Source organism: Puma concolor, chromosome D1 (assembly GCF_028749965.1).
Source record: "Puma concolor isolate L17-30 chromosome D1, mPumCon1.1.hap2, whole genome shotgun sequence".
Classification (NCBI taxonomy): Eukaryota; Metazoa; Chordata; class Mammalia; order Carnivora; family Felidae; genus Puma; species Puma concolor.
This window is the reverse complement of record NC_141676.1, coordinates 72,148,972-72,175,348: the sequence shown is the minus strand read 5'-3', so window position 1 is coordinate 72,175,348 and position 26,377 is coordinate 72,148,972. Positions and strand designations below refer to the sequence as shown.

Genomic DNA, 26,377 nt, shown 5'->3' with positions numbered 1-26,377 from the left:
AACTCCCTCTGAGTTATATTACAAAGTAGGCCCTGCACACCATTGTGTTTTTGTTTCCATTATCACCATCCTAATTCATTCCCTTTTTACTTCTAAATTTTGTAATTACATTACTCTATCATTTCTCTTTAGACCACCACTCCACTGTATTGTGTCATTACTACAGTATTCTTTCTTTCTTTTTATTTTTTAAGAAAAAAGTTAGTTTATGGGGTGCGTGGGTGGCTCAGTTGGTTAAGCATCTGACTTCAGGTCAGGTCATGATCTCGCAGTCCATGGGTTTGAGCCCTGCGTTGGGCTCTGTGGTGACAGCTCAGAACCTGGAGCTTCCTTTGGATTCTGTGTCTCCCTCTCTCTATGTCCCTCCCCCTCTCATGCTCTGTCACTGTCTGTCTCTCAAAAATGAATAAATGTTAAAAAAAAAAAAAAGTTTTTTTTTAGTTATCTATTTTGAGAGAGACTGAGACACCACTAGTGGGGGAGGGAAAGAGAGAGGGAGACAGAGAAACCCAAGGAGGCTCTGCACTGTCAGAACAGAGCCCAGTGCAAAACTTAAAACCATGAGATCATGACCTGGGCTGAAACCAAGAGTCAAACACGTAATTGACTGCACCATCTAGGCGCCCCATTAAAGTATTCTTTGTTAAGTGCAATGCAGATGTCATCTGCTCTCTCAAACCCTTTTCATTGTGCCTCTTCATCTGTCGAGTTGGGACCTCCCCACTGTGATCCTGGCCTGGATCTGGTCCTTTTTGTCACCTCTGAGGTGGGAAGATTGGGTCTTTATCACATGCTTATCCATCTCAACCTGTGCTTGTTCTTTTAACTCCATCTGGAATGCTGTCTCCCAATTGACCAAATCCATTCCTTCTGTAAGACCCAACTTAATTCTACTTCATGTGCAGGCCTTTTACTGAACCCAGTCAGAAGTGATATAATATTCCTTTTTCCACCATTAAACTTTCACCTTTACAGTATTGAATCTTTACAAAGGAGTCTGAATTATAGGCACTGTAACCTCAATGGCCTCTTCAAAGTCCTAGAATAACCAAAAATAACAGAGACCATTGGCTAGCAGAATCTTAAAAGATTTTATTGGCATATCCATTGTGTGCTGGCAACAGTTCATAGAGGTATGCGTAAGAGAATTTTTATATTTCAGTAGCCTATTGTTAAGCTTAGCCATTATTAAAAATTGAATTATTTAATTTATAAATAAATTTTTAAAAATTAAATTATCAATAAATTCTAATGAAAACAGATTATTACTAATTATTTGACCACATTTTAGTTTTCTGTACACTTTAGGCTATTTACAGTGACAGTAGTTATATGGTCAATATACTATATTGGTATGCTACTGTGCATTCCCTTCCAACTCCATTTTTACTGACCTCATATCAGTAGCTTGAAATTGGTCATGGTGGGAATATTTACACTGTAGAGACTGGCAAACTAAAAACCAGGGCTTGTTTTTTATTGTCTGGACTTAAAATGATGGAGAAAATCTTAACCATTCAGATTAAACTTAAGTTTGTCAAATCTGTAACCATAACATTGTGATTGCACAATATATAAAAAATATTCTTCTAGCATTTGAAACCATTTTGTGATTCAGCAAATAAGTTATTTGCATCATTGATCGGTAAGCAGAGTTCTAAGTACAATTATTTGGCTTCACTTTTATCAAACACATTAACATATATAAAAATTTCAGTTAATATTCATCTAAAAAATGCACTGGTCAATTGTAAACATACATTACCTGTGGATATAAGATTTTAGCAAAATTCAGTGAAAGCCTTTTGTGAAAGTTAATTGGCTATATGGAATTTATAATAAAGAACTTGTGCATTTCATTATTTTTTAAAGTGTGTGCTACATGAATTTTATAATCAGTAATATTTGTAACACATACACACAGAAAACATTTCCCTTCAGAGAGGTAGTTGTTAAACATTTACCACCAAGCATCCCTCATATCATGGGAGATAAGCAAACACCTCGTCGAAAGCTAAAAAAAACAAAAACAAAAACAAAACAAAACAAAACAAAAACAAAAACCAGAAGCACTTGCAAATAATTTAAATAACCCCAATGTTTGGGGTGCCTGGTTGCCTCAGTTGGTTGATTGTCCAATTCTTGGTTTCAATTCAGGTCATGATCTCATGAGTTGTGAGATTGAGCCCCATAGCACAGAGCCTGTTTGGGATTCTCTCTCTTCCTCTCTCTCTCTGCCCCTTTACTGCTCATGTTCTGTCTTTCCCAAAATAAATAAATTAACATTAAAAAATTAACCCCAGTATTTTACCTCCCCAATATCAGATATCACTTAAGATACCATTTCAAATCTTCTTGGTTTCCTCTGTTTCCAGGCCTTTGTTCTTAGTTTCATTCCCCAGCCAACAATACAATAACCAACTTTTCATGGACTTGTAATAATTTCACATGGGTACAGATCAGTAGTGTATCACCTTGTGTTTTCTCCACATCCCTCTTATATTCTACTTAGGAGCTCCCTTGCTGTGCTAAGGCAGACTGCTTGGAACCAGCTCATGATAAGAGAGAAGATCAGAGAAAATAATGCCCTGAGGAAGTAATCTCTAACTGTTGGCAAATGAAAGACTGTGAATATATTCTTCTGCCTTCCTCCTGAACATGGCCTTGAGAAGCATTCTTTATATGGCTTCCTGAAAGATGGCCCAACAAAATGAGCAATCTAGTAGCCTCAGTAATCCCCTCTTGTATTGGTTTCCTTTCCTTCCCTGTCTCACTCTTGGTTTCCCTCAGCCCTACATTATTATTTTCCCATAATCATGTGGGGCAGATGGAGAAAAGTTTGATAACGTGTACTTCATGTGACTAAACTAGTCATTTGAAATGAGGTGTAACTAAGCTATTTACCATGTCAAATGTGGTGACCATAGCATAACGTATGGAGAAGTTGAATCTCTCTGTTGTATACCTGAAACTAATGTAGCATTGTTTGTGAACTCCACTCAAAAAATAATTAAAATTAAAATAATAAATTAATTACCTGGACATAATGGAAGGAGAAAACAGAACAAAGGGATGTCATTTATAAGTCACCTGATGTGTCCAATTAGAAGCAATCTCTTCTTTCTTTAAACTCTTCTGCCTACATCTTATGTGTGCATATGAACATATATATATGTGTGTGTGTGTGTGTGTGTGTGTGTGTGTTTGTGTATCATATAGCTATATAAATATATACACACATATGCACATACATATATATTGACATTCTTATATCAGTCCTCTATATGTTAATTGATATTATATTAACAGACAATACTTCACACCTGTCAGACCTATATAGTTATTTATTATTTATTTATTTCAACAAATGCTTGGATATTGAGTGAAATGGAACCTATTGCTCTTAAAAGTATTGAATCTGGGATCCATGGAAACTACCCAAGATTAAGAAGCTAGTAAGCTGCGTTAATCTTCCTCCACCTACCCCTCCCTTTCCCCCATATCAAGCAAGATTTTTAGTGGCATTTATAAGTATATAAAACCTAGAGTCAACTTACTAATGCTTGAAACTGGGCTTTTGTTTAAATGAGATCTAAAATTACAGCTTTCATGGTTCTAGACCAGGAGCTTTTTCCCTTGCCTTAAAACAGACACTTAGACACTCCTAGGGAATTTTTGGTATACACACACACACACACACACACGCATCTCATTTACAAGGAAATGTACATTTCCCCCCGTAGGTTTCCAGTTATGATCAACAGACAATTTTACTTTTATTTTTTTATCAGCAGTTTTAATTCTTTTAGAAATATATTTAGGGAGTTTAGTTCTCCCTTGGTTTGACACATATAAAAACGAATGTATTTTGTCTAGTGGAGAGTTTATTGAATTGTTGGAATCTTTTAACAAATTGACATGAGAACATTAAGGAGACAAAAAGAAAAAAGCCTTATCAGACTAAGAAGATCTTATGAAGAATGAGATATCTAAAAAAGACCAACTAATACTTGATATGATGTCCAGAAAGTATAGGTAGAACAGATGATTGAATTCAGTATAGTTAAATAAATGGCAAAATTTCCCACTTTGATGAAGACTATTTTTCATATATTACCAGAGACATTTTATCTGATACCTTTCCATTAACTCTGCATCAAGTAGAAGTTCTGATTCCTGAAACATCTAAATTTACAAAGAAAACGTAACTTAGAAATTAGCCTTAAGGCTCAGAATACATATTGCGAGACATTGAAAATGGAATTTGGAGCAACCATATGTAAAAGGAATGGAGAAAATGGTTACAATTCTCTTCATAATTATTACAATATAACAAAACCACATAAGATGCAGGTCTAAAGCTTAAAGGATCCTTAGAGTGTATATCATTTTATAGATACAGAGAAAAAAATCAGAAAAAAAGTTATGTGGTTTCTCCAAGACCATGCAGGTGGTAAGCTGAATAACAAGTTTCAAAAACTGTCCCCTTATGCTACCCAAGGTGCAGGTTCCTGAGCTGTGCAGCCCTTCACCATAGACTTTATCTTAATCCGGCTCAGCCCCTTTGGACGACAGCGAGCACAGAGCAACTTCAATAGCAGAGCTGCTTTGCACAGCTGTTTATAATAGATGCTCCACAATAATTTTTAAATGAGAAATCAATGACCCTGGAGGGCATTATGCTAAGGAAAATAAGCAGAGAAACACAAATACTGTATGATCTGACTTACACGTGAAATCTAAAGGAGCTGAGCTCAGAAAAACAAAGGGTAAATTGGTGGTTGCTGGGGCAGAGGGGTGGGAGAAATGGGGAGATGTTTGTCAAAGGGTACAAACTTGCTGGTATAAGATGAATAAATTCTGAGGATCTAATATACAACATAGCGACTGTAGTTAACAATACTACATTGTATACTTCAAAGTTGCTAAGAGAGTAGATCTTAAATATTCTCATCAAAAATAAAGAAACTATGTGAAGTGATGGATATGTTAACTAACTTTATTATAGTAATCATTTTCATATATATATATATATATATATATATATATATATATATATATATTAACTCATCACATTTGCACCTTAAACTTACACAATGTTATATCTCAATTACATGTCAGTAAACCTGGGGGAAAGTTAATACTCATTTTCTAGACTACATTTATTGAACGAATACTTAGGCTGCCTAAACTCTAGAGAAAAAGGGTAATTAAGATGTAATCCCTTTTGCTGATTAGTTCATAGTCTTTTAGAGAGTCAAACAAATAAATAATTAAAATAAAACATGAAAAACTTCTGATATTGGAGGTGGTCAGTGAGAGCACAGTAGAGGGTATATATTTAGATCTGGAGGGTTAGGGAGTTCTGTCATTTTCCTCTGAGTCTTGAGTATGAGCCAGAATTAGCTACACAGAAGAATATCTCAGGAAAAAGGAGTGTGTGAAATCTAGAGATGTGAAAAAACATGGTGTATTTGGCGATCGGTATATTCTTTGGTGTGGCTGAAGCATGTGCTATATGCATAAAGAAAATTCAGGCAGTGAGTCTAGAGAAAAAGATTAGACACTAGATGATAAAAATTCCTGGGTATCATAAAGTGTTCTAAGAGGTTTAGATTCTAGCTGAAATATACAGGATGTCAATATTCTCTAAATGTATAATTCAGTACTCTCGAATAAAGATATGAGTATATAATTGTGTGTATATAATTTTAAGAAAGGGTAAAAAGAAACAAGTGATGTTAATTTTAAAAACACACTTTAACCCAAGACATCAAAAATTTTATCATTTCAACATGTAATATCATAAAGTATTAATGGGGATTTTTACATTATTTTATCATATAGTCTTTGAAATCTATTTTGTTTTATCATGGCAGAATATCTTAATTTGAATTAGCCATATGCCAAATGCTCTATAGCCACATGTGGCCAATGACTATCATAATGGACAGCATAGGTCTGAACTACAGAAAACTGTCACCAAGACCATAATCCTAGAATACATATTGCATGGTTGGCCAACTCCTGAAAGAAGCTTAATTTGGCAATGACACCACAGCCATTGCACTACATTCCAATTCTTTCTGCTCATTTCTCAGTCCTGCAGTAAATGATGGTCCAGACAGATATTTCTAAACTGAGTCCCTGCTGTCTGTATTGTGGGAGTTCTAGTCCTTCCAGACAGAATCTAACAACCGCAGAAGCCAGATAGGACAGATATAAACTGGAGAAGGCAGTGGCAGGCCAGGGAGCTGCTGTCAGAGAAGTTACTTCTTTTCAGCAAAGTCTGTCAAGCTTGAACAGCTTTGGCTGTGCTGCACAGATTTTCTGCCTTCAGCTGAGATGGGGGAATTTCCGGGTTGCCATTAGATCCAGTTAGAATCCAGGATCATAGGTGACTTGTGAGCTAAAACAGGCAAAATGAATAACTCACCAACTCACCCGACCCATTGACACACAGTTCTATATAGAGGTTTGTCCTTTCTGTGGAAATGGAATCACTCTTAATGAGACATGCACCGCAGGCTTTAGCTGTGAAGTTGACAGCTTACAAAAAAGAAGGAAGTTGAATTCTGGAGGGTTAGAGCAGGAATCTGGGTCATAATTTCTGTCTCGGCTTTTTTTAATTTTCCTCTAGGAAGAATAGTCAGAAAACGAAATAAGTCGACAACTCCATTATTTTTAAGATTATTAATAAAGTGATACTTTTCATTTTGCAAATCTCAATTTCAGCTACAATAACAAGGTAATAATTACAACACTGCGGAATTTTTGATAGAAAAACAAGTTTTGTTTTTTTTTTTATCTTCCTTCTGTCCCTCTGCAGTCATTCTTCCCTTACCAGCAAAGATTTAGTTAAGTAACAAATAACAGATGATATGGCAAGTCTATTTCCAAAATCCCCCTCTTATTTTACAGGCCTTTGTCTATAGAAAAGCTGTAATTAAGCATGTATGTTTTGTAGGAAGGCTTTGATATTTAAACACCAATTCTCAGCAGTGATGTGGATTAGATCATTTAGTGCTAAACCATATATGTCTATCATATATTTAGTCATTAGGCAAAACACTTGTTAAACAATGTATGTTTGCTGAGATTAATTCTGTTCAATAGTATCAAGCATAGGTTTCAAATGAAACATTTAGTGGTGAGTAAATCCTTTTGGAAGAACCACAGAACTAAATGAGCAATTCTCACTCAATGCTTTGAGGATATACTATGCTGTAGGAAGAGAGCCTAGGCTTTTAAGTTTGACAGATGAAGCTATCAGTTATTTCACAAATTCCTTAGCATAAATACTTTAAAAATGTGAGAAATAATAGCCACCTCAAGAATTGGTTGGTTTAAATAATTATTAATAAATTATTAGTAATAGTAATATTGGAAGTGACCAATAATATTATTATTAACCTTTTACCAGTTAATGCCAAATGGTCTAGATTGATGATGATGATGGTGGTGGTGGTGGTAAAAATGATCATATATTGAGTACTTACTCTGTCTTGGGCTAAGCCTTTCACCTGAGGTACCCCTATCTAAAAATAAACAAAATTTTTCCTTTGATTGCCACATTCTCTGCCAATCACCACCATTCCTCTTTGCTCCTCTTCACTGCCAAGTGTTTCAAAATGTTGTCAATATATTATCTTCATTCTTTTACTCCCATTCACATACAACCTTCTCCCATCTTACTTTACTATTCACATAATTAATGTATAAAATAAATGCAAAGCATTTTGTTATGATGGTTTCCATGACAATACATTGTCTTGGTTTCTTCTTCTTCATTGTCTCTGTAACCTTTTCCTTCTCAATTAATGCATAAATATTTGAATTCCTTTGGATATAATCAGAGCCCTCTTCCCTTCACATCCTACAATTTCATCTCTTACTGTTGCTGTCCATATTCTAATGGTCTCAATAGTTCCAATTTAGATTTCTATTCTCTGAGCCAGAATGTCCTTATTCATTTTTCTGTTTGGCATTTCTACTTAGCTATTTCAAAGATATTTAAAAATAAATTCTAAAACTTGATCTTTCTTTTTTTCTAAATTTGGTTCCCTTTCAGTTTGGTCTATCTCAATTATTTCAACACAGTTATATGGATTAGAGTTATAGGAGCGTGTACATCTCACAACTTTTGATTCTAAGGCTCAGCAACTTATAGTACAGAACCAAAGATGGGATTCAGAGTTGTTGTATTTAACATATGTGACAGTTACAACTCTCATGTATTCTTTCATTATTTATTTTCCTGTCCTCTGCCATGCATTGATTTGTATAGTCAAATTGTATCTTTGCTTTTTTTTAAAAAATTTTTTTTAACGTTTATTTATTTTTGAGACAGAGAGAGACAGAGCATGAATGGGGGAGGGTCAGAGAGAGGGAGACACAGAATCCAAAACAGGCTCCAGGCTCTGAGCTGTCAGCACGGAGCCCGACGCGGGGCTCAAACCCACGGACCGTGAGATCGTGACCTGAGCCGAAGTCGGCTGCTCAACCGACTGAGCCACCCAGGCGCCCCTTGTATCTTTGCTTTTAAGATCAAATTCCTTTTTGTAGCCTTTTTTCCTGGTAGCCAGTAGAAAATTCACCAATGTAGTACACTGTTCTGCTACTGCTTGGTACATATTTTTCTGACCATATTCAGTAGCCCTGGTTAATATTCCCATAAATATTTTATATATATAGTTCAAATTCTAAGGTTTTTTTTTTCTGCTGAATTCATTATTGGAATATTGCTCAAATGTTGCTTAAGTAATCCATGCCTTGAGTAATGCCTAAAGTGATTTTGCTAAATGATATCTTTCTAGTACTTTCAATAATAAAACACTTTGAATAAGATATCATCATGTCCTATATCACACTGAATGCTGTGCTATCTGGGTCATGTCATAGAAAGACTCCAAGGTAGGGTTTAAAATAATTGGTGCAAACTTGTAAATCTGTTTGTTAGCAAAAGTTTTCATAGCAGAGGCATTTATAATAATTCATGGAGTCATGATAAGGGTACATGATAGATGATAATGTTTTATGTACTCTAATCCTTTAGTTTTAAAATCTTCCCATTGATTATATCTCTAGCATCCCAAACATCTAAATCTCAGTTCTGTGGGCCTATTTAGGAATATTCCTTGGGCCACTTAACTTCCTTCTTTCTCTTCATTGAACAAAAATATGTACCACATATACATTGTTTTTGTTGTGAGGATATAAATGCCTATACTTTGAAGAACTTTATTGTCTAGTAGCAGGAGACAAACATAAATGAGTGCAATATAGAATTTGGAATTGCTATACTTACTGCACAGATGGTTATAATGAGGGAAAAGACATTTTTTTTTAAAAAGAAGAACATCTTTATAAAAGAGATAGTAATACAGTGAAAAGAGATGTTTGTCTCTCTGGCTTTTCTCCCTTCTAGTTGTTTTAGTTAACCACTAGTTGAACTAAGACATAGCCCACTCAACAAGGACAGTTTTGGCTAAGATCCCATGATGAACATTTATGGCCCCATGAAAGAGCAGGAAGTGGTGATGGGATACTGATTTATTGATCCTATTCATACATATTCTGGGGGATGGTATCATGCCAGGCAGTAACTCCCATGAGAAATCGCAGTGTTTTCCTTCACTGGTAGTTGTCAATAAAAACAAACAAAGAAACATTGTAATAGCAACTAGATAGTAGTAGTAAAGGCCAATTGGAATACATTTTTAAATCACAGTTTATATTGAGAATCTTCATTTCTTTTTTGACAAATGATAATTTGAGCCAACTGAAAGGAAAAAAATGTTTTAATATGCAACATCAAGCTCAATATTTTTTTAAAGTGAATTATAATTTCCTAAGGTGAATACGTTTTAAAAAGTAGTTATAAGGTAAATGAACCACAATTATAAACTTCTCTAACAATTATAAGTAACAAAAATTATTCCCTTCACTATTATAAAATAGATAAATAGGCTAAATGTTTAAATATCTAGAGTCTACCATGTGCTTTGTGTTATATCTGTACTTAATTAATTCATTAATATTTATTAAATGAATAACTAGGCTACACTATTCCCTGTAGGAAGATCCTTGAAAAGGATAATCGAGTAGGTCAGCTTAGTTCCACGAGTATATGCTGGGCAGTGTTATGGAGATATGGTCTATATCCTAAATAAGTATACAGTCTGGGCAGTTGAGGTGAACCAGAAGGAATGGGTAAGATTTCAACATCGAGACATGAGGAAAGGGTATTCCAGGTGGAAAGAGCGTCATGAATAAAAGTGATTAAGTAGGAATGTGTTGGGCATCCAAGGGACATAGAGAAGAGCATAGTAAGAAATAAGACCCGTAAACATAATATTTGGTAAGGTTTTGAATAAATGGAAGACAGAAGATGGTGAAAGGTTATGTTACCATGTAAGCTTCTATGGAAGGAATAGTGATGGTCTGATTATGGTGGGAGAGGTAGGAGTACAATGGAAAAAAAAATAAACAAATGTCAAAGAAAAGTATTTGAGTCTTTTTAGTATAATTCTATTAATTTAATTTTTATTCTTATGATAATTTCCCCCAACACACACACAATTTATAAACGTGAACCATATCTCAAATGTATATTGTGCCAGGAAAATCTCTTCGTTTCTAGATATATCCTGTTTATATTGCCATACTTTATTACCTTAATATGAAAGTATGTTTAAGCCTCAGTAACAGCAGTGGTTACTGATACTGATTGGTACCATCAGAAAGAGCCGTTATCTTTGATTATACATTATATACTAAAGGATTGTTTAGTGCCTTTAAACATAAAGTTCAAATAAATAATCTTAGGTTAGAAAGATTTAAACTTATTCTTTAGCCAGTTTTGTTTTCAATGTGCACTTTGGAGGCCCAAATGGATGCAGGTACTTGCAGCCAACATGACATAGGTCAAATAGTACCAGTGAAAGCAACTATTTACAATTGTCCATATCTTCTTTTCAATTTCAATAACTTTAAATTATGTTATTAAATTTTCTTCACTCAAACTTGTACTTTATATTTTTCAAAATCTAATAGTACAGAAGGGTAAAAAGTGCATTTTAAGGTTCTTTTTCTTTTTTTTACCTTCATATTTCTGAGTGGGAACATATGCTTTTTTAGTGCCTACTTTTTAATTTATGGACAACAGACATCTCTTAATTCACGTATCTTACCTTAATATAATTACATTAATAGATCAGTCTCTTATTTTTGAGATTCCAACAATTCTTTTAACCATTTCTCTTTCATTCTCTAAATCATGACTTCCAGATTGTGCGTGAAGGATTTCAACACCCAAGCTCACCCTACTTCCACTTCTCAACCTATCATCTTTTTCTTTATTTTTTTTGTAAAGGTTCATCAGATTTATTTCTGTTGCATAATGAGTTTTTTACTTTGTCTATATGTAGATTCATAAAGTTGAAAATCAGTAATAGGCATTTGCATTATTGCAACTATAAGTAGTGCAAGCTAAGAGCCCAGTAAAGCTATGATTATATTTTCTTCAGATAATTCCAAATCACCAGCCCTTTGCTGTTTAAAAGAGTGTCTGATGGATTCCTTCCTGCTTTTACCAGTTACTTAAAATGAAGCCACAAACCACTTTAATATTCTACACCATATCTTCCTTTGTCACTTTTATTTCCCTGTTAGAAAAATAAGCTTTGTTTCCTTAGTTCTTTCTCATTCTGTGCATTGCTTGAAATCTATTTCATTTCCTGTAATAAATTTATGAACTTTTTAATAGTTTCCCCTTTATTTTTATTTTTATTTATTTATTTATTTTAAATATGTCTTTATTTTGAGAGAGAGGGAGAGTGTGTGCCCAGATGAGCTGGGGAGGGGCAGAGAGAGAGAGAGAGAGAGAGAGAGAGAGAATCCCAAGCAGGCTCCACACTGTCAACGCAGAGCCCAACACAGGGCTTGATTCCATGAACTGAGATCATGACCAGAGCCAAGATTAAGAGTTGGATGCTTAAGTAACTGAGCCACCCAGGTGCTCCTCTCCTTTATCTTTAAATGTGTAATTCCAGAATATAGTCTTTATATCAGTTACAGAAAATCTCAACATTTCAGGCCTCCAAATTTTATTGGAATGAATGGAATACATATTCCCATTTTTAATATCCAAATTACCATGGCTTGCTTTTATTAAATCAAAATTATTCTGCAGAATTTTCATGTCACACATATAATGAAACTATTTCCTATTTTAGTTTTAAAGAGTACTGCTTGGGTTTTGTTCTCAGAAAATCATATTTCCCCAACTAATTTAAGTTCATTCTTTAATCCAATGGTGAGTGTTAATGCTGTTTGCTCCATTATTTGTTTTAGATGCTCCAGGAGAGAGCAGTTTAACTGTACCTAGAACATTCTATAGTCCCAATAGGTGCAATTAATTGGGTTCAGGCTACCTGTTAGATATGTTGTATATTTAACATATATTGTTTTATAATATATATTATAATTATGTATAATGTTTATTGTTATATATAATATTGTATAATAACAATTATATATAATTATAAAATAATAATTATAAGCATTTCTTATCATATTTAAACTAGATATAATGTTTAACGTATATAATATACAAAATATCCATATATTAAGCAGTGTTACCTCTGATTTTCAGGTGAAAAAGCTAGATTTAGAGAGACTGTCCAAGCTAAATTAGAACTCAGATCTCTCTAATAACAAGATTCTCTCCCTATTACAAGCTGCTTCCATATAATTTACTGTATAAACAAAAACAATGTTAAAATGTTGTTGGGAGAAGTGCTAAAGATTATGGGTTTGTCAGATATTTTTTCTTGTTTAACTGTGAATATATTGAGAACTTTTATTATTGTCATCACGATCACTGTGTACCTAATTTCACATTATGTATGCAAATACCCCAGCATTAATGATAGTATTAAGTGCAAGATAGTCAGTTGAAAAATAGAGGTCGCTAAAAATAAACCAGAGAATAATAGATTACTCAGATTAGTGTAAAGCTAGTAATTAAGGCCCTTGGGCACATTTTTCAGAGGGGGTCCTTTAAACTTTGTTAATTGCAAAATAGCTATATTGCCCACTTGCCATCATCATCGAGGTTCCTTGTTATTTTATTTCTAGAGAAAAAGGAAAGATGCAGCTGTCCCATCAGTATTTGTGGTCGGGACTTAAACTGTCCTGCCCTGCCCTTTACAGTTTATTCATGAAGATAAAACTACACAAAAACCACCCTCAGTGTCTGAGGATCTCATTTGCAGCAAAATACCTGTGCTGTAGGAAAACATACACAGGGTCAGGAGTGAGAAGATCTATGTTTAAACCAAGACTCTGCCACCTATTTGCTAAGTGTGAACTTCAATTTTATCAGTTGTGAGTGGAATTGGAAGATAATATTACCTCTATCACAGAGTTGGTACAAGGAGCAGTGAGCTGTAATCTGTATGAACAGACTTCAAAAATCAAAATGTTATATAGATATATGTATTTATAAGTTATCTCTACTATACTCATATAGTGAAGCCAATGCAATTGAATGCCTTGTACTTCTTTATTCATTTGAGATCCCCTCATGGTGAAATTCCAATCCTCGGTCTAGTTGATTGTTAGGCTAGTTACATCCTTATGTGCCCCATAGCTTGGTTGTCTTGTAATAGGCTCCTATATTCTTAAAATCTTTCCCCCTTATCCACCTAATCTTTTGGAAACTCAGAAAACAAGCCTGTTATGATTTATAAAGCCTTAAAATGCTCTAAAAATATTGAAAATTGAAGTATCATGACCTTTATATCAGAAAAAGAAATGTAGATATAATTGGGCTTCTGAGTCTTCCAAAAGTCAGCCATGGATGAGTGGAGGGAGCAGAATCTGCACTCTTAGATTTGAGAATTCGGTGCAGCCTTCCACCTTCTGGGTATGTAACTTTGAGTAAGTGTAAACCTAACCATCTCATCTGTTTTCTTATCTGCAGAATGGAGGTCATAATGCATACCTCAGTATATTATCGTGAAGGTCTTGGTACACTTCCTGGCATACAGTTGATTGTCAGTATTGATCACCACTTTCCATTAATTTAAAGGACCACCATCGGTCCTTGGCTCCCCAAATTTGCAGAGGACATTGGAATTATTCCCCCAAATCACTAACTTCTCTGTGGTTGTGTAGAATGAAAATTTAAATATTTTTCATAAGCTTATACATTTATCTGTAACAAGACTGAAATCTCAATGATCTGGAATTTTTTGGTTGGAATAAAGCCACTAATACTTATGATTGCTAATAGAATATAATATGCATAATATTCTATAAAAATATAATACCACACAACATATAATATTCTACAACAACATCTATACTATATTTAGTATATGTATTATATCTTTAAATACAAGAATCTGATCTGGTGGGATGAGACGGTCATGCAGTGAGAAGCAAAGGGAAGTGAGATAGAATAAAAATACAGCAGATGAAAGTCTTCTATCATCTCACACTAGAATATGAACTTTTTAAGTAAAGGGGGAGCTGAATTGCTTTTGCTTGTGCTTTTTATACTATTTTCTCTCTCATTGGAAAAAAATGTTTAAAGTTCAATGCATATAATGTAATTTCATTGTAAATTGCCTAAAGTGAACAAGTTAGTGAAAGAGCAAAAACTTATTCAGGTCTTCAGGCTCCAAGTTCAACACTACCAAATGACCATCATGCTCCCAGCCCTTCGCACTCTAATTGGACTCAGTGCATCCGGCACTCTCATTCACTACCCCTCTACTTATCTCTTTTCACACAGGCAACTATGGAGAAAGTGGGATGGAGGCTTTCAAAGATATGTCAGCCAAGGAAGGAATTTGCATCGCTCATTCTTACAAAATCTACAGCAACGCAGGGGAACAGAGTTTCGATAAGCTGCTGAAGAAGCTCAGGAGTCACTTGCCCAAAGCCCGGGTGGTGGCCTGCTTCTGTGAGGGCATGACTGTGAGAGGTCTCCTGATGGCCATGAGGCGCCTGGGTCTAGCAGGAGAATTTTTGCTTCTGGGCAGGTGAGTGGCAATGAGAAAATTCACATGAAGGTAATAATTTGGCAATATAAAATGGTGTATTTTGGTGCATAAGGACAGATGCTTTGGAAATTTAATCTGTGTAGTAGAAGTAGAACTTAAATATCATAAAACAGCAAAGCCTGGAAATAATCATGGAAAATAAGTAGATTTGCCATGTGCTGATTAATGATGATAACAGGAATCAACACATGAGATAATGATTACTTAAGTCTTAAAAAAATGGCTGTAAGGAAATGAGATGGGTTCTTAGGGAATTGGATAATTTCATCATTCCCTCAGGAAATAAACACTTTGAGACTTTTTGCTGTTGCTTTTGAAATTGATTTTTTTTTTTATTTTTTTTTTTCAACGTTTATTTATTTTGGGACAGAGAGAGACAGAGCATGAACGGGGGAGGGGCAGAGAGAGAGGGAGACACAGAATCGGAAACAGGCTCCAGGCTCCGAGCCATCAGCCCAGAGCCTGACGCGGGGCTCAAACTCACGGACCGCGAGATCGTGACCTGGCTGAAGTCGGACGCTCAACCGACTGCGCCACCCAGGCGCCCCTGAAATTGATTTTAAAAATAGTTATATAAACTTGTTTCTATAATATAGAATCCTTGAATTTTAAGTTTGAAAGTGAGGAATTCCTTCAGGACTAATTTTTAAAAGCATTGGAAATGGATTCATTATTTTACATTACAAAAGTGTTATTACATTGCCTGATCATCTACACTGTTACCAGACAAGTTTCTAAAACATTAACTTCTACAGGGATTGACTTTAATTATCTGGATAATTCATTTGATTGGCACAACTTGGCTTATTCCCTGCTGATGCTATTGAATCAGAATGTTAGAGTTCTCTTAGAAAAACAGAAATAGTAGTGTGTGTGTGTGTGTGTGTGTGTGTGTGTGTGTGTGTGTGTAAAGAGAAAGAGATACTCAGAACCAATGGTACAGTTCTGGTCTGAAAGCTGGCAGACTTGGGACCCTAGAAGAGCAGATGTTTGGGTTCAGTTCTGAAGGCCAGAAAAGACCAATGTCCCAATTCAAGCATTCATGAAGGAAGAGTTCCCTCTTATTCATTCTTTTTTATTCTACTCAGGTCTTCAATAGGTTGGATGAGGGCCACCCACATTAGGGAATCAAGCTTCACCACTTAGTCTATTGATATATATGTTAATCTCACCTGGAAACACCCTCATAGACACACCCAGAATAATGTTTAGCCAAATATCTGGGCATCCCCTGACCCAGTAAATTGTCACATGAGATTAGCCATCACAGTTAGTAAAAAGACCCCATAGTTTGACTTTATGGATGCAGTTCACTATTCTATAACTTTAAAAAGTTTTGTTATTGCATATCTTGTTTTAGTAGGCAGCCAATTAAAAAAATAGAGAAAACCTAGGGGCGCCTGGGTGGTGCAGTCGGTTAAGCGTCTGACTTCAGCCAGGTCACGATCTCGCGGTCCGTGAGTTCGAGCCCCGCGTCGGGCTCTGGGCTGATGGCTCAGAGCCTGGAGCCTGTTTCCGATTCTGTGTCTCCCTCTCTCTCTGCCCCTCCCCCGTTCATGCTCTGTCTCTCTCTGTCCCAAAAATACATAAACGTTGAAAAAAAATTTATAAAAAAATAGAGAAAACCTTCAGAACCACTGCATCTTTCTCAGTATTTCTGTCCACAATAGAACGCTAACTCACTTGTTAGTAATTTTTAATGGCTCGTTAAAGAAAACATGCTTCCTTTATTTTCTAAATGCTTAACTGACCTTCTGTGATCAGACTTGGCTCCTGCTTGGCTACATTTTATGACAGCCACTTTATGTACCTAATGCTTTTCTGTCTGACCTGATGGCAATAGATTGATGGGACTATTTTAGTATGAGGCCAACTATCCTTCATAAAAATGATATTGAGTGAGATTCCTTTTTCACTGATGTCATACATTTCATCTAAAATCATCCCTAGTTGGCAAGAGTGATGCACCAGTTAGTTTCATACAACCCAGGAACATTCTCACTGCCAATATTAAATTCTAAAGTGCAGTGTTACCACTGGGGTAAAAAGAAAAGGAAATAAAGAAGCTAGCTTTAAACCATCCTGTTTTCCTTCTAGGGTATAAGAGATTCTGTAGCTCCTATCTGCTACTTTGCCAACATTAATGAGACAAATCAGCAGTATTTGTTTTTTAGCTATATGATTTGTCAACATGTAAATAGTTTTTGATCACATGTACACAAGGAAAATAGGTAGGTATTCACTATATTTGCCATATTCCATCTATATATTTTTATTACCAACAGTACCACAAGGCCAAAATTCTATATTTTATATATACAGATATATGTGATATATCTATATATATGTTATTTTTAAGTAATCTCTACACCCAATGTAGAGCTCAAACTTACAACCCCAAGATCAACAGCTGCACACTCTACTGACTGAGACATCCAGGTGTCCCTATTTTATATTTTTAAAATTTATTTTGTATATGTCATTTATTGGAAGTTCTCTCCATATCATTTAATTCATGGAATAAGAGATGCATAACTTTTACTTAGGTTTCTTAATCACTTCATTAATTGGCTAATAATAATTCAACATTCATTTCACCTTACAGGAGTTTTGTTAGAAAAGCCATTCTTACTTACGACTTAAAAAAATAGGTTCCTATAGTTTCCACCTCTTGGCTCATATTCTTTTCTTTGAAAGTAACGTGATAGTCTTTCAGATATTTGGTAACAGTATGATGGTCGGTCCCCTTCATCTTCCCTTTGAGATGTTCCTACTTCTTCCTTTTCTACTTCTTCATGGTGAAATGGCACTCTAGGTATTAATAAAACCATTTATCAAGACCATTTGTAGAATAATATATGAACTGTTTTGTGCCAATTACTACTCTAAGCTCTGTACATGTGTTGTTTCATTTATTTATTTGATAGATACTGACTGGCTGTTATACGTTAAGATGGTTGGGATATGTCAGTGAATGAAACAGATAATACTACCTTTATGGACCTTGCAGGTGGTAAATTAGGTAGAAGGTGGAGAGTGCAATGAAAGAAAAAATAAATGAATCTAAGAACAACTTCATGTTGAATTCTATTATCATCTCCATTTTATAGACAAGGATTCTAAGACTCAATTTATATTGAGTAATAGTGATGTGGAGAAGACCATATAAATGTATGCATTGAAAACAAAATTAAATATAAGTCTGTGTAATTGTAGAGACTGAGAATTTAGCACTGTGTTCTATTACTTTTCAGTAAATTTAAAATATTCCTATTCATAAGAGTGGAGGTCAAGGGTAGTGAGCAGAAAGGCAAAATTTAATAATTATGAGAATATTTAGTTCATTTACTCACTCTCATTTTCCAAGTGAGGAAACTGATACCCCCAAACTTTGGATAACATGGTCAAGGTCACACAAAAGCCCAATTGCTGTGGCCTATAATCCAGTGCTTTTCTCTACCAGACTGTCTCCTGTAAAAGAGAAACAGTGGAGAAGTTGTCTGATAACAAACTCCAAGTTCTTCATAGATTCTGGGTATGTAAAGAAACTATCTTAGATAATTCAAATTTAAGTTAGCATTTTTCACACACTCCCCCCAAAATTCAGTTCACCCTATAACTCCTATAGTTGACACACAATGTTACATTAGTTTCAGGCATACAATTTAGTAATTCACCATCTCTATATGTTACGCTATGCTCACCACAAATGTATGTACCATCTGTCACCATACAATGCTATTACAGTATAGCATTGACTATATTCTCTGTGATGTACTCTTAGTAATTTGAGATTATTTTGTTTGCATATATTCTCCCAATCTCTCTGCATGCTCTTTCCTTCCCCTACCCAACTCAGACCTGGTTGGATGGTTCTTAGAAATTAGAAGTCAAGGCTATGAGAAAGGAATCTATATTCACAGCTTTCTAGAGGGTCCCGTTTTGTTATAAATCTGTCCAGTTGTCATGAGACAGCCATGTTTGATAGGTCATTCAACTAAAATGCATGGTGGGACTAATAAGATAACACTGCTGCTGAGATAACTTCATCGTCAACATATCTCGCCATCTGTACTGCACATCAGAAGGGTGTTAGAGTGATATAGACCTGGCTACTGTGTCTTCTCGCTTGAACTCAGGGTAATCCATTGTCTCGTTGCCAATGAAAATGTCCTGTCCAGGTCCCTGAAATAGTCTTGCTAAACATTTTGGCCCTGAAAGCAGAATGGGATCAATAATATGAACAGTAATGAAATTTCTAAAGGTGCTTTTCTAGAATGGATACAGTGTTTTAGTTCTTTACTTGGGAAAATATCATTTGAGGTATATTATTTACAAGTTATAAACTTAAATCTGAACTTGGAAACAAGGACCAACTTTTAGCAAATTAACTACTTCAAGATTGGTTTTTATCTTGTCTATAATTAACTAACACTATTTATCTATTTGAATTAAGAATCTCTGTCCTTCAATATGATGATTGTTACCAGGCTGCCAGAGGAAATGTACTTAAATTTCAAAGTTATTTGGGAATTATAGCCAGTATTTCTTATCAGGAGGTCACTCTACATCAATGTTTTTCAAAATGGAAAGGACAAGAGCTTATTCTAATAAATATCTTTGTGGCTAGAATTACAAACAATTGTTCTACTAGAACTATTATAGTAGGCATTCTTCAGAAGTAGACATTAGTCTTTATCTTTGCATATCAGGAGTATTCATTCTAAATTAAAGCCATTTTTAAAATAAGTATATTTGTCTGCACACTGGGCCATTCATTATCATTTAATTGTGATGAGAAAAAACAAAACAAAACTTATTTTCATTGAGTTCCTGTTATGTGTCAGGAGACAAGGAGAGAGGGAAAGAGAGTGGGGAAGAAAGAAGGAGACAGTGAGAAGAGAGAAGAGTGGGGGTAGAGGAAGAGAGAGAGATTAATTTAATGCTCTAGGCAATGAATATGTTAAGTTTTAGGTACCTTTGAGTTTGGTAATAATGACCCCATTTTTTCAGGGGAACAAATTGAGACTCAAAGAGGTTAAATGACTGGAAAAGATCATACCAGTTTCTTATACTAGTGGCCATTCTGAGTATCATAAAGAGAGAAGTGTTAGCAACATAACTGTTTCTACACTTGTGATAAGCTCCATTTAATTTTGCTTTCTTTTTGCTTTTGTTATTTAAGGTTACCCTTTGAAAATTAGATAAACTTAATAAAATGCCTGGAAAATTATTGAGCTTTTTGTGATGAATGTATAGTGCAGATAAATCTAGCCAGACTATGCTCTACTTTGCCTGGAGATGTTTTATACTTATCCACATTTGAGTTCAGACTAATTGTGTGATGTTCAGTCTATAAACAAGCAGTTATTTAGATGCATCTGACTCAGACCATGTGCAAAACTCTCTAAACCACGAGGGTTGAGCACAGAGGGTAAGGGGAGCATGTGTGAAAAAGTTTGGAGAGGAAGCCTAGGAGATAATATTTTCAGCCTTGTAGTATTTTGACATTTATCCCATTATTGGAGAAGCCTTTCTGTGGGGGTAATAATATGATAGATGTGATAGTTCCAAAGATAACTTGGGTATAGATTATGGATTAGAAGTGATAGGGTGGATACAGAGGAAACAGTGTCCCTAATAAAAATGATACCATCAAGGACTAAGCAGCAGATCAAGAGCTATTTACTAATTAAAATGTGCTTATTATGTATTTGTTATGGTGTTATCAGGGTATATGCATATGTCCAAATTCATCAAAATGTATCAAAATTGATACTCAGTACATTGAAAAAAATCAGTAGGAGCTGTTGAGTGCATTGGATATTGTAGAGAAGCATGGGGAAGACGACAGGAGTGACTCCTAAGATTCTGGTGCTTTATAACAAGATGAGTAATGATCACTACGGAGATGAAGAGAGTTGGAGAAGAATCAGGTTTGAAGTAGGAAGCAGATCATGAGTTTGGTTTTGGATAAACTGACCTGATGTGCATTTCAAACATAAATATAGCCAAGAAAACTTGAGAATATGTCAGTCTGGAGCTCAAAAGAGATATGTAGCCTGTAAATAAAAATGCGTGAATCATCTGAGTAATTTAGATTTATGAACAGAATGCATGAGTATGTAAAATTCAAGTTGGTGAAGTCTGAGAACTTAGCCTTGAAAGAAATCTCAAAATGTTATGATTGGAAAAAGGATGAACTATGAAAAGACCATAGGGAGAAAGCAAATCCAGAGTTGGAGGAGGAAAACCCAGAGAACGTTGTGTCATCCCAGCAAGTGTGGAATGTTTAAAGGAGGGGCTACCCGTGTCAAATAATTCTAGATCAAGTGAAAATAATACTGAAAGGGCCTTTGGATTTATTGAGGTAGAAGTAATTGGTGATTTAGCAAGAGATGGACAAATGGAGAAATCAAAGTGGATTGAGAATGAAGTAGCTAAATGTTAAGTAGGAGCTGGGAAAATGAACCCATGGCATGTAAGCCACTGTTTTGTGAGGTTAAACTAATAAGAAATGGAGATTGGAGAATGATAAAACTATCTCTCAAGGAAAAATTGGGTCAAAAGACGGGTGTTTAACACAGTAGTTCTTTGTTTTCCAAAAATGTAACTTATGATCATGAAAAAATAATTTTAACAGTGAACAAAGCTATACAGTGAAAAGCACTTACATTTTTATACCTGTGTTAGCACAGGGTATTAATAAATTATTTGGTATTTGCTAATTTTATAGGTGAAAACTGGCATCATAGTGTTTTAATTTGTAGTCGTTTATGAGATTCTATGTCTTTCATATGTGAATGAGTGATATGTATTTATTTTTTTTCAGACTTCAGGAACTTAGTTTTTTCTGTTTATTTTTCCTTATTGATTTATACAAAAGTACTTTATAAATTAAGTAGTTCATTGACACGTGTAGCAAATATTTTCCCTCTTGTTATTTGATTTTGACTGTGGCATTTTGGGCAATGCCAGCCTTTTTCTTTTATGACTCATAAAGATTTGTAACCTGCATACACAGCCCAGTACAGAGATTTGGTTGTTTAATTTTAGGATCCAGGTAGGATAGGGGGTTTAATAAATGAGGGAGGACACTTAATTCCGTAAAACTCCTAAGATGTAGGAATCAGGGGCTGTTAAAGCAAAGGTGGATGGAGCAAGCTGAGAAGGTTAATTCCAGAAGTGGAACATATTTTTTTAATGAGGCAGGTATGTTTAAAGGTTTAAAAACAGGAAAATCACTTGATAGCCCCCATTTTCTTCCTAATTTTGGAGGCAAGAACAGAATGTGTGTGTGTTACAGGGCTAGGGGTAGCAACGGATTGAGAAGTTGCCACTAAAAGTTGAAGAACAAGGAAAACTACACTGTTAATAAGTGATTTTATATATTATCTTTGTTTTATATTATTCTGTCTGTTACAAGCAAGAGAGAGAGAAAGATCTGTCTATACTATAATGGAGAAATACTCTTAACTGCAAATTTAACATTTGCATATGTACTGTCTCATCAAGTACTGTAATGAATTGTCACTGTTAGGGTTATTTTAAAGGTCGGTTAAACAACAGCCCTGTTCTCAAATTAAAAACCAATGGAAATGAGTCAAGGAGATTAATGTATCTCAGCTAATTACAGACCAAGTCTTTGAACTGTGACCAAATGGACTTCCTAACATGATTCCCCAACCCCAGAGTCACAGCGAGGGCTGGACAATAGCAGGACTTTCCTGCTATCGAAGATAGATGGCTTTCAGAATGACAGTAGGGAAACTCAGATTCAGAGTCCAGACTGCTCCATAAAAAAAGAAGAGGCTAAGTCACACCTTCTCAATTCTTCTTCCACCTTACCAGACAGGCCAGTCATTAATTCCCAGGAGAAGGGAGGGAGATGGTAAAGACAAGCTGCATGTTTTCTTTTCGTGCTTTTCCCTCCTGGAGAGGGGAAAGCTCTCTGGAATGCTACTCTGTGAAATTTAGAGTGAGAAATATTCTTCTTACTCTCTCAAGTCCTTTCTGAAGTAGATAAAGAATATTAACTTGACTTCACAAATGAAGACTCTGAGCTCAGAGACATTACCTGTCTCAACAATATCACCATGCTTATTAGATGTGCAGCTGAAATGTAAATGAAACAAGTTGCATTGTAAGGTGCTATGGATCTGACAGCTGAAAATGCCTAGAAGGAGAACATAAGGCCTTAATGTTATTGGACAGAGAAAGATTCCTGTGTGAGGGATGAAAACAACAAATGATTTCAAAGGCCTCCTCCAGTACCGGGGCTTGAGCTTTAGAGGCACCTGTATCTCAGAGGGTTCTGGTAACTTTAAGACAAACTGCACTTGCAAAATATATTTAAGTAAAATTTAAAATAATTGGATGATAATAATAGCTCTTTATGGAGTGCTTTTTATGTAACAAGCCCTATCCTGAGTGGTTGGTTTTCCTGCATTAATTTGTTAACTTTTCATAACATTCCTATTTGAAAGCTATTATTAACCTTCTTTTATTACTGAGGCACAGAGAGACAAGCAATTTGCTCTAGATCACACAGGCAGTAAGTGGCAGAGAGGGCATTAGAAGGTGGTCTGTATCCTTAACCACTATGGTAAACTATTGAAATCTCTGATGATTCTTTATTTCAATAATAAACTTGATTCTTATGGTATAAAAGATTAATTTATTTTCTCTATTACTGAAATAGGCAATATTTAATAAAGAGAAATTAGCAATGAAAGATGACTGTGAAAGAGAGATCCCCTTAATCCTCCTCCTCCTCCTCCCTCCTAATATAAATAAAATCGAGAGCAATCCAGATTGTGTAAACTAGAAGAATTCAATTATTAGATAGACTCTTCAGTCTGCATTACTATGTTTCCATGGCAACAATCTGATAAAATTTATTTTTCAGCAAACAGAAAAGTGTAAAGTTTCTTTATAAGAATGATCAAGCACCTGTGAAGAAACAAAGGCAAACATAGAATATTATTCTGTGGTGAAACCAGGTGAAATCCCTTTGCTCTTCCCTTGTTTTCTGGAATACTAATATGATTTGGTGGAGTGAATATCTTATGTACAGGTTTCTGTTAGTTTGAGGATACTAGGATATCATTCTAAAACAGGGGCTGGCTAACTAAGTAAGGCCTGTGAATCAAATCCACCTTCTTTTTTTGTAAATAAAGTTTTGTTGGAAAAAACACACTCATTTACACAATGTCTGTGGCTATTTTGGGGCTATATTTATAGAACTGAGTAGTTGTAACAAAGACTATATGTTAATGCCTAAACTATTCTGTGGCCTTTAAAAAAAAAAAGTTTCTGACCCCTGATCTCAAGGGTTTTTTCCCCCATCTACTGAGATAGCTCTGCTTACTTACAAATATTTTAGGACCCTGAGGAGTGTTTATTCAGAGGCAGTACTCGTTTGCACATAAACTCTACATTCTTTTCAATTCTCCTTGAGGTTTGAAGGCCTCTTGTGGGTCGTGTGATCAGACAGTCCTACGAATTTTGATCAGAGTTAGAGGCACAGGTTTGGGTGCTGTGTTTAGTGTGGAGAGGTGAGCAAGAACAAAGGAGTTTGTTGTTGTTGTTGTTGTTGTTGTTGTTGTTTTAAGCATTCTGGAACATAATGTTCAAAGCAGTTGAAGCGTACAGTACAAATACCTCTTGGGGCCCTTTGTGGCTCAGTTGATTAAGCTTCTGACTCTTGATTTTGGATCAGGTCATGATCTCATGGTTGTGAGATTCAGCCCCATGTTGGGCTCCATACTGAGCATGGAGCCTGCTTGGGATTGGCTCTCTCTCTCTCTCTCTCTCTGATCTGATTCTGTCTCTCTCTCCAAAAAATATAAATATAAATAAAAGTAAATATTGAACCACCTCTTTATTCAATCCTGAGTGATTTAATTTTATCTAAAATAAAAGAACGTACTAAGTTTAATAAAGAATGCACTGTTTGATTGTAAATGTTAGTCTTTCTTAAAAAGTTATTTTTACTCCTCTCATTTACTAAATTAACTGATGACATAGATTAAAAAATTATCCTTTCTTCTTTTATCCTTCTTCCCCATTTTCCTGAGAGTTACTTTTCTAAAAAAGAAAATTTAGTTATGTAATCCTTCTACATAATAATCTTACTTGGCTCTCTTTTTCTTTCATATTCAAGTCTCTAATTTGGCATACATGGCCCTTTAAAATATGGCCAAATCTGCCACTTATTTCCTATTATACTCAGAGGTGATATTTACAATATTGATAACTATTTACAACATGGGTCCAACTAGAACAGATGAGAATCATAATCAATGGGTACATCTGTGCCAATACATGCCACCTAAGTAGAGGAATTGCTACACTTCTATTCACCCTTTCACCACTATCAACTCCTTATCTTTCCTGTATCAAAATTCTAATAATTCACCAAACATACCAAGCTGACAGCATCACCCACACTGTCATCTCCTTGGAAAGATCTCCCTGCCTTTCTTACCGTGAAACTCAAGTGTGTCATGTGAGACATTATCCAACAGTTTCAAAGACTTCCTAAATTCTATTAGGACTTCCACAAATCCCTTAAAGCCCCCGTGACTTTCTGTTTTTCTGTTTTCCTCTCCCTCTTCTGCACTGGAATATGAGCTCTCTGAAGTGTGCGCAAAGGTTTATTAATCCCTGTGACTTCTGGTACCTAACATATTATGAACGTTTGAGAATAGATATGACTACAGAAGAAAATCAAGTGTAGCTGTTATGTAGGGGTTGAAAAAGGCTTTCTCAACTCCAGTTAGCCTAAGTGAAAGGGAGGTTTTTAAGCTCTTGTGGAATAGAAAGCATTATGTGAATGCAGGCCACTCTGCAAGGAAGCCAGCTAAAAGCCCCATGGTAGAGGGCAGAGGTAATTCCTAGGACACCCTCTGTGATTTCGCGTGAGAGGTCTATTTCATAGGTTTTAGTGTAGAATGGGAACGTCTGGCCCTCACAAAACACATCAGTGAAAAATGAGGCACTTTCTATGAAGCTAAGTCATACAATTGACTGATCACTTTCAATGGTGAAAGTCAAATATTAGTGAAATGGTGGGATAAGGAATGCCATGACCATGTTTGTACACATCTGTGCCATTTCAAAGGAAGGCTTCACAGGTTTTAGCTCCTTGCGAATGGAAAGTTTGGTTTTTTCAGGACTCTGACCATAATGCATTAGTCTTGCCAACTAAAGTGAATGTAGATTAGAAATGGTTCAGTTGTTCAGAACACTTTAAAGCTTTATAGTCATCTACTGCCCTATCAAGACATGAATACGGATCT

The 26,377-nt window shown here is 35.3% G+C and overlaps 1 protein-coding gene across 4 annotated transcripts in view; it reads left to right on the top strand.

The window, feature by feature from the left end:
- Positions 1–26,377, top strand: part of GRM5 (glutamate metabotropic receptor 5) — a 534,058-nt gene that overhangs the window by 184,063 nt on the left and 323,618 nt on the right. For all 4 annotated transcript variants that reach the window (XM_086678540.1, XM_086678543.1, XM_086678539.1 and 1 more), the window contains exon 3: positions 14,804–15,053. In XM_086678540.1, coding sequence (XP_086534666.1) covers positions 14,804–15,053 — 250 coding nt within the window. The remainder of the gene's footprint in view (positions 1–14,803; positions 15,054–26,377) is intronic.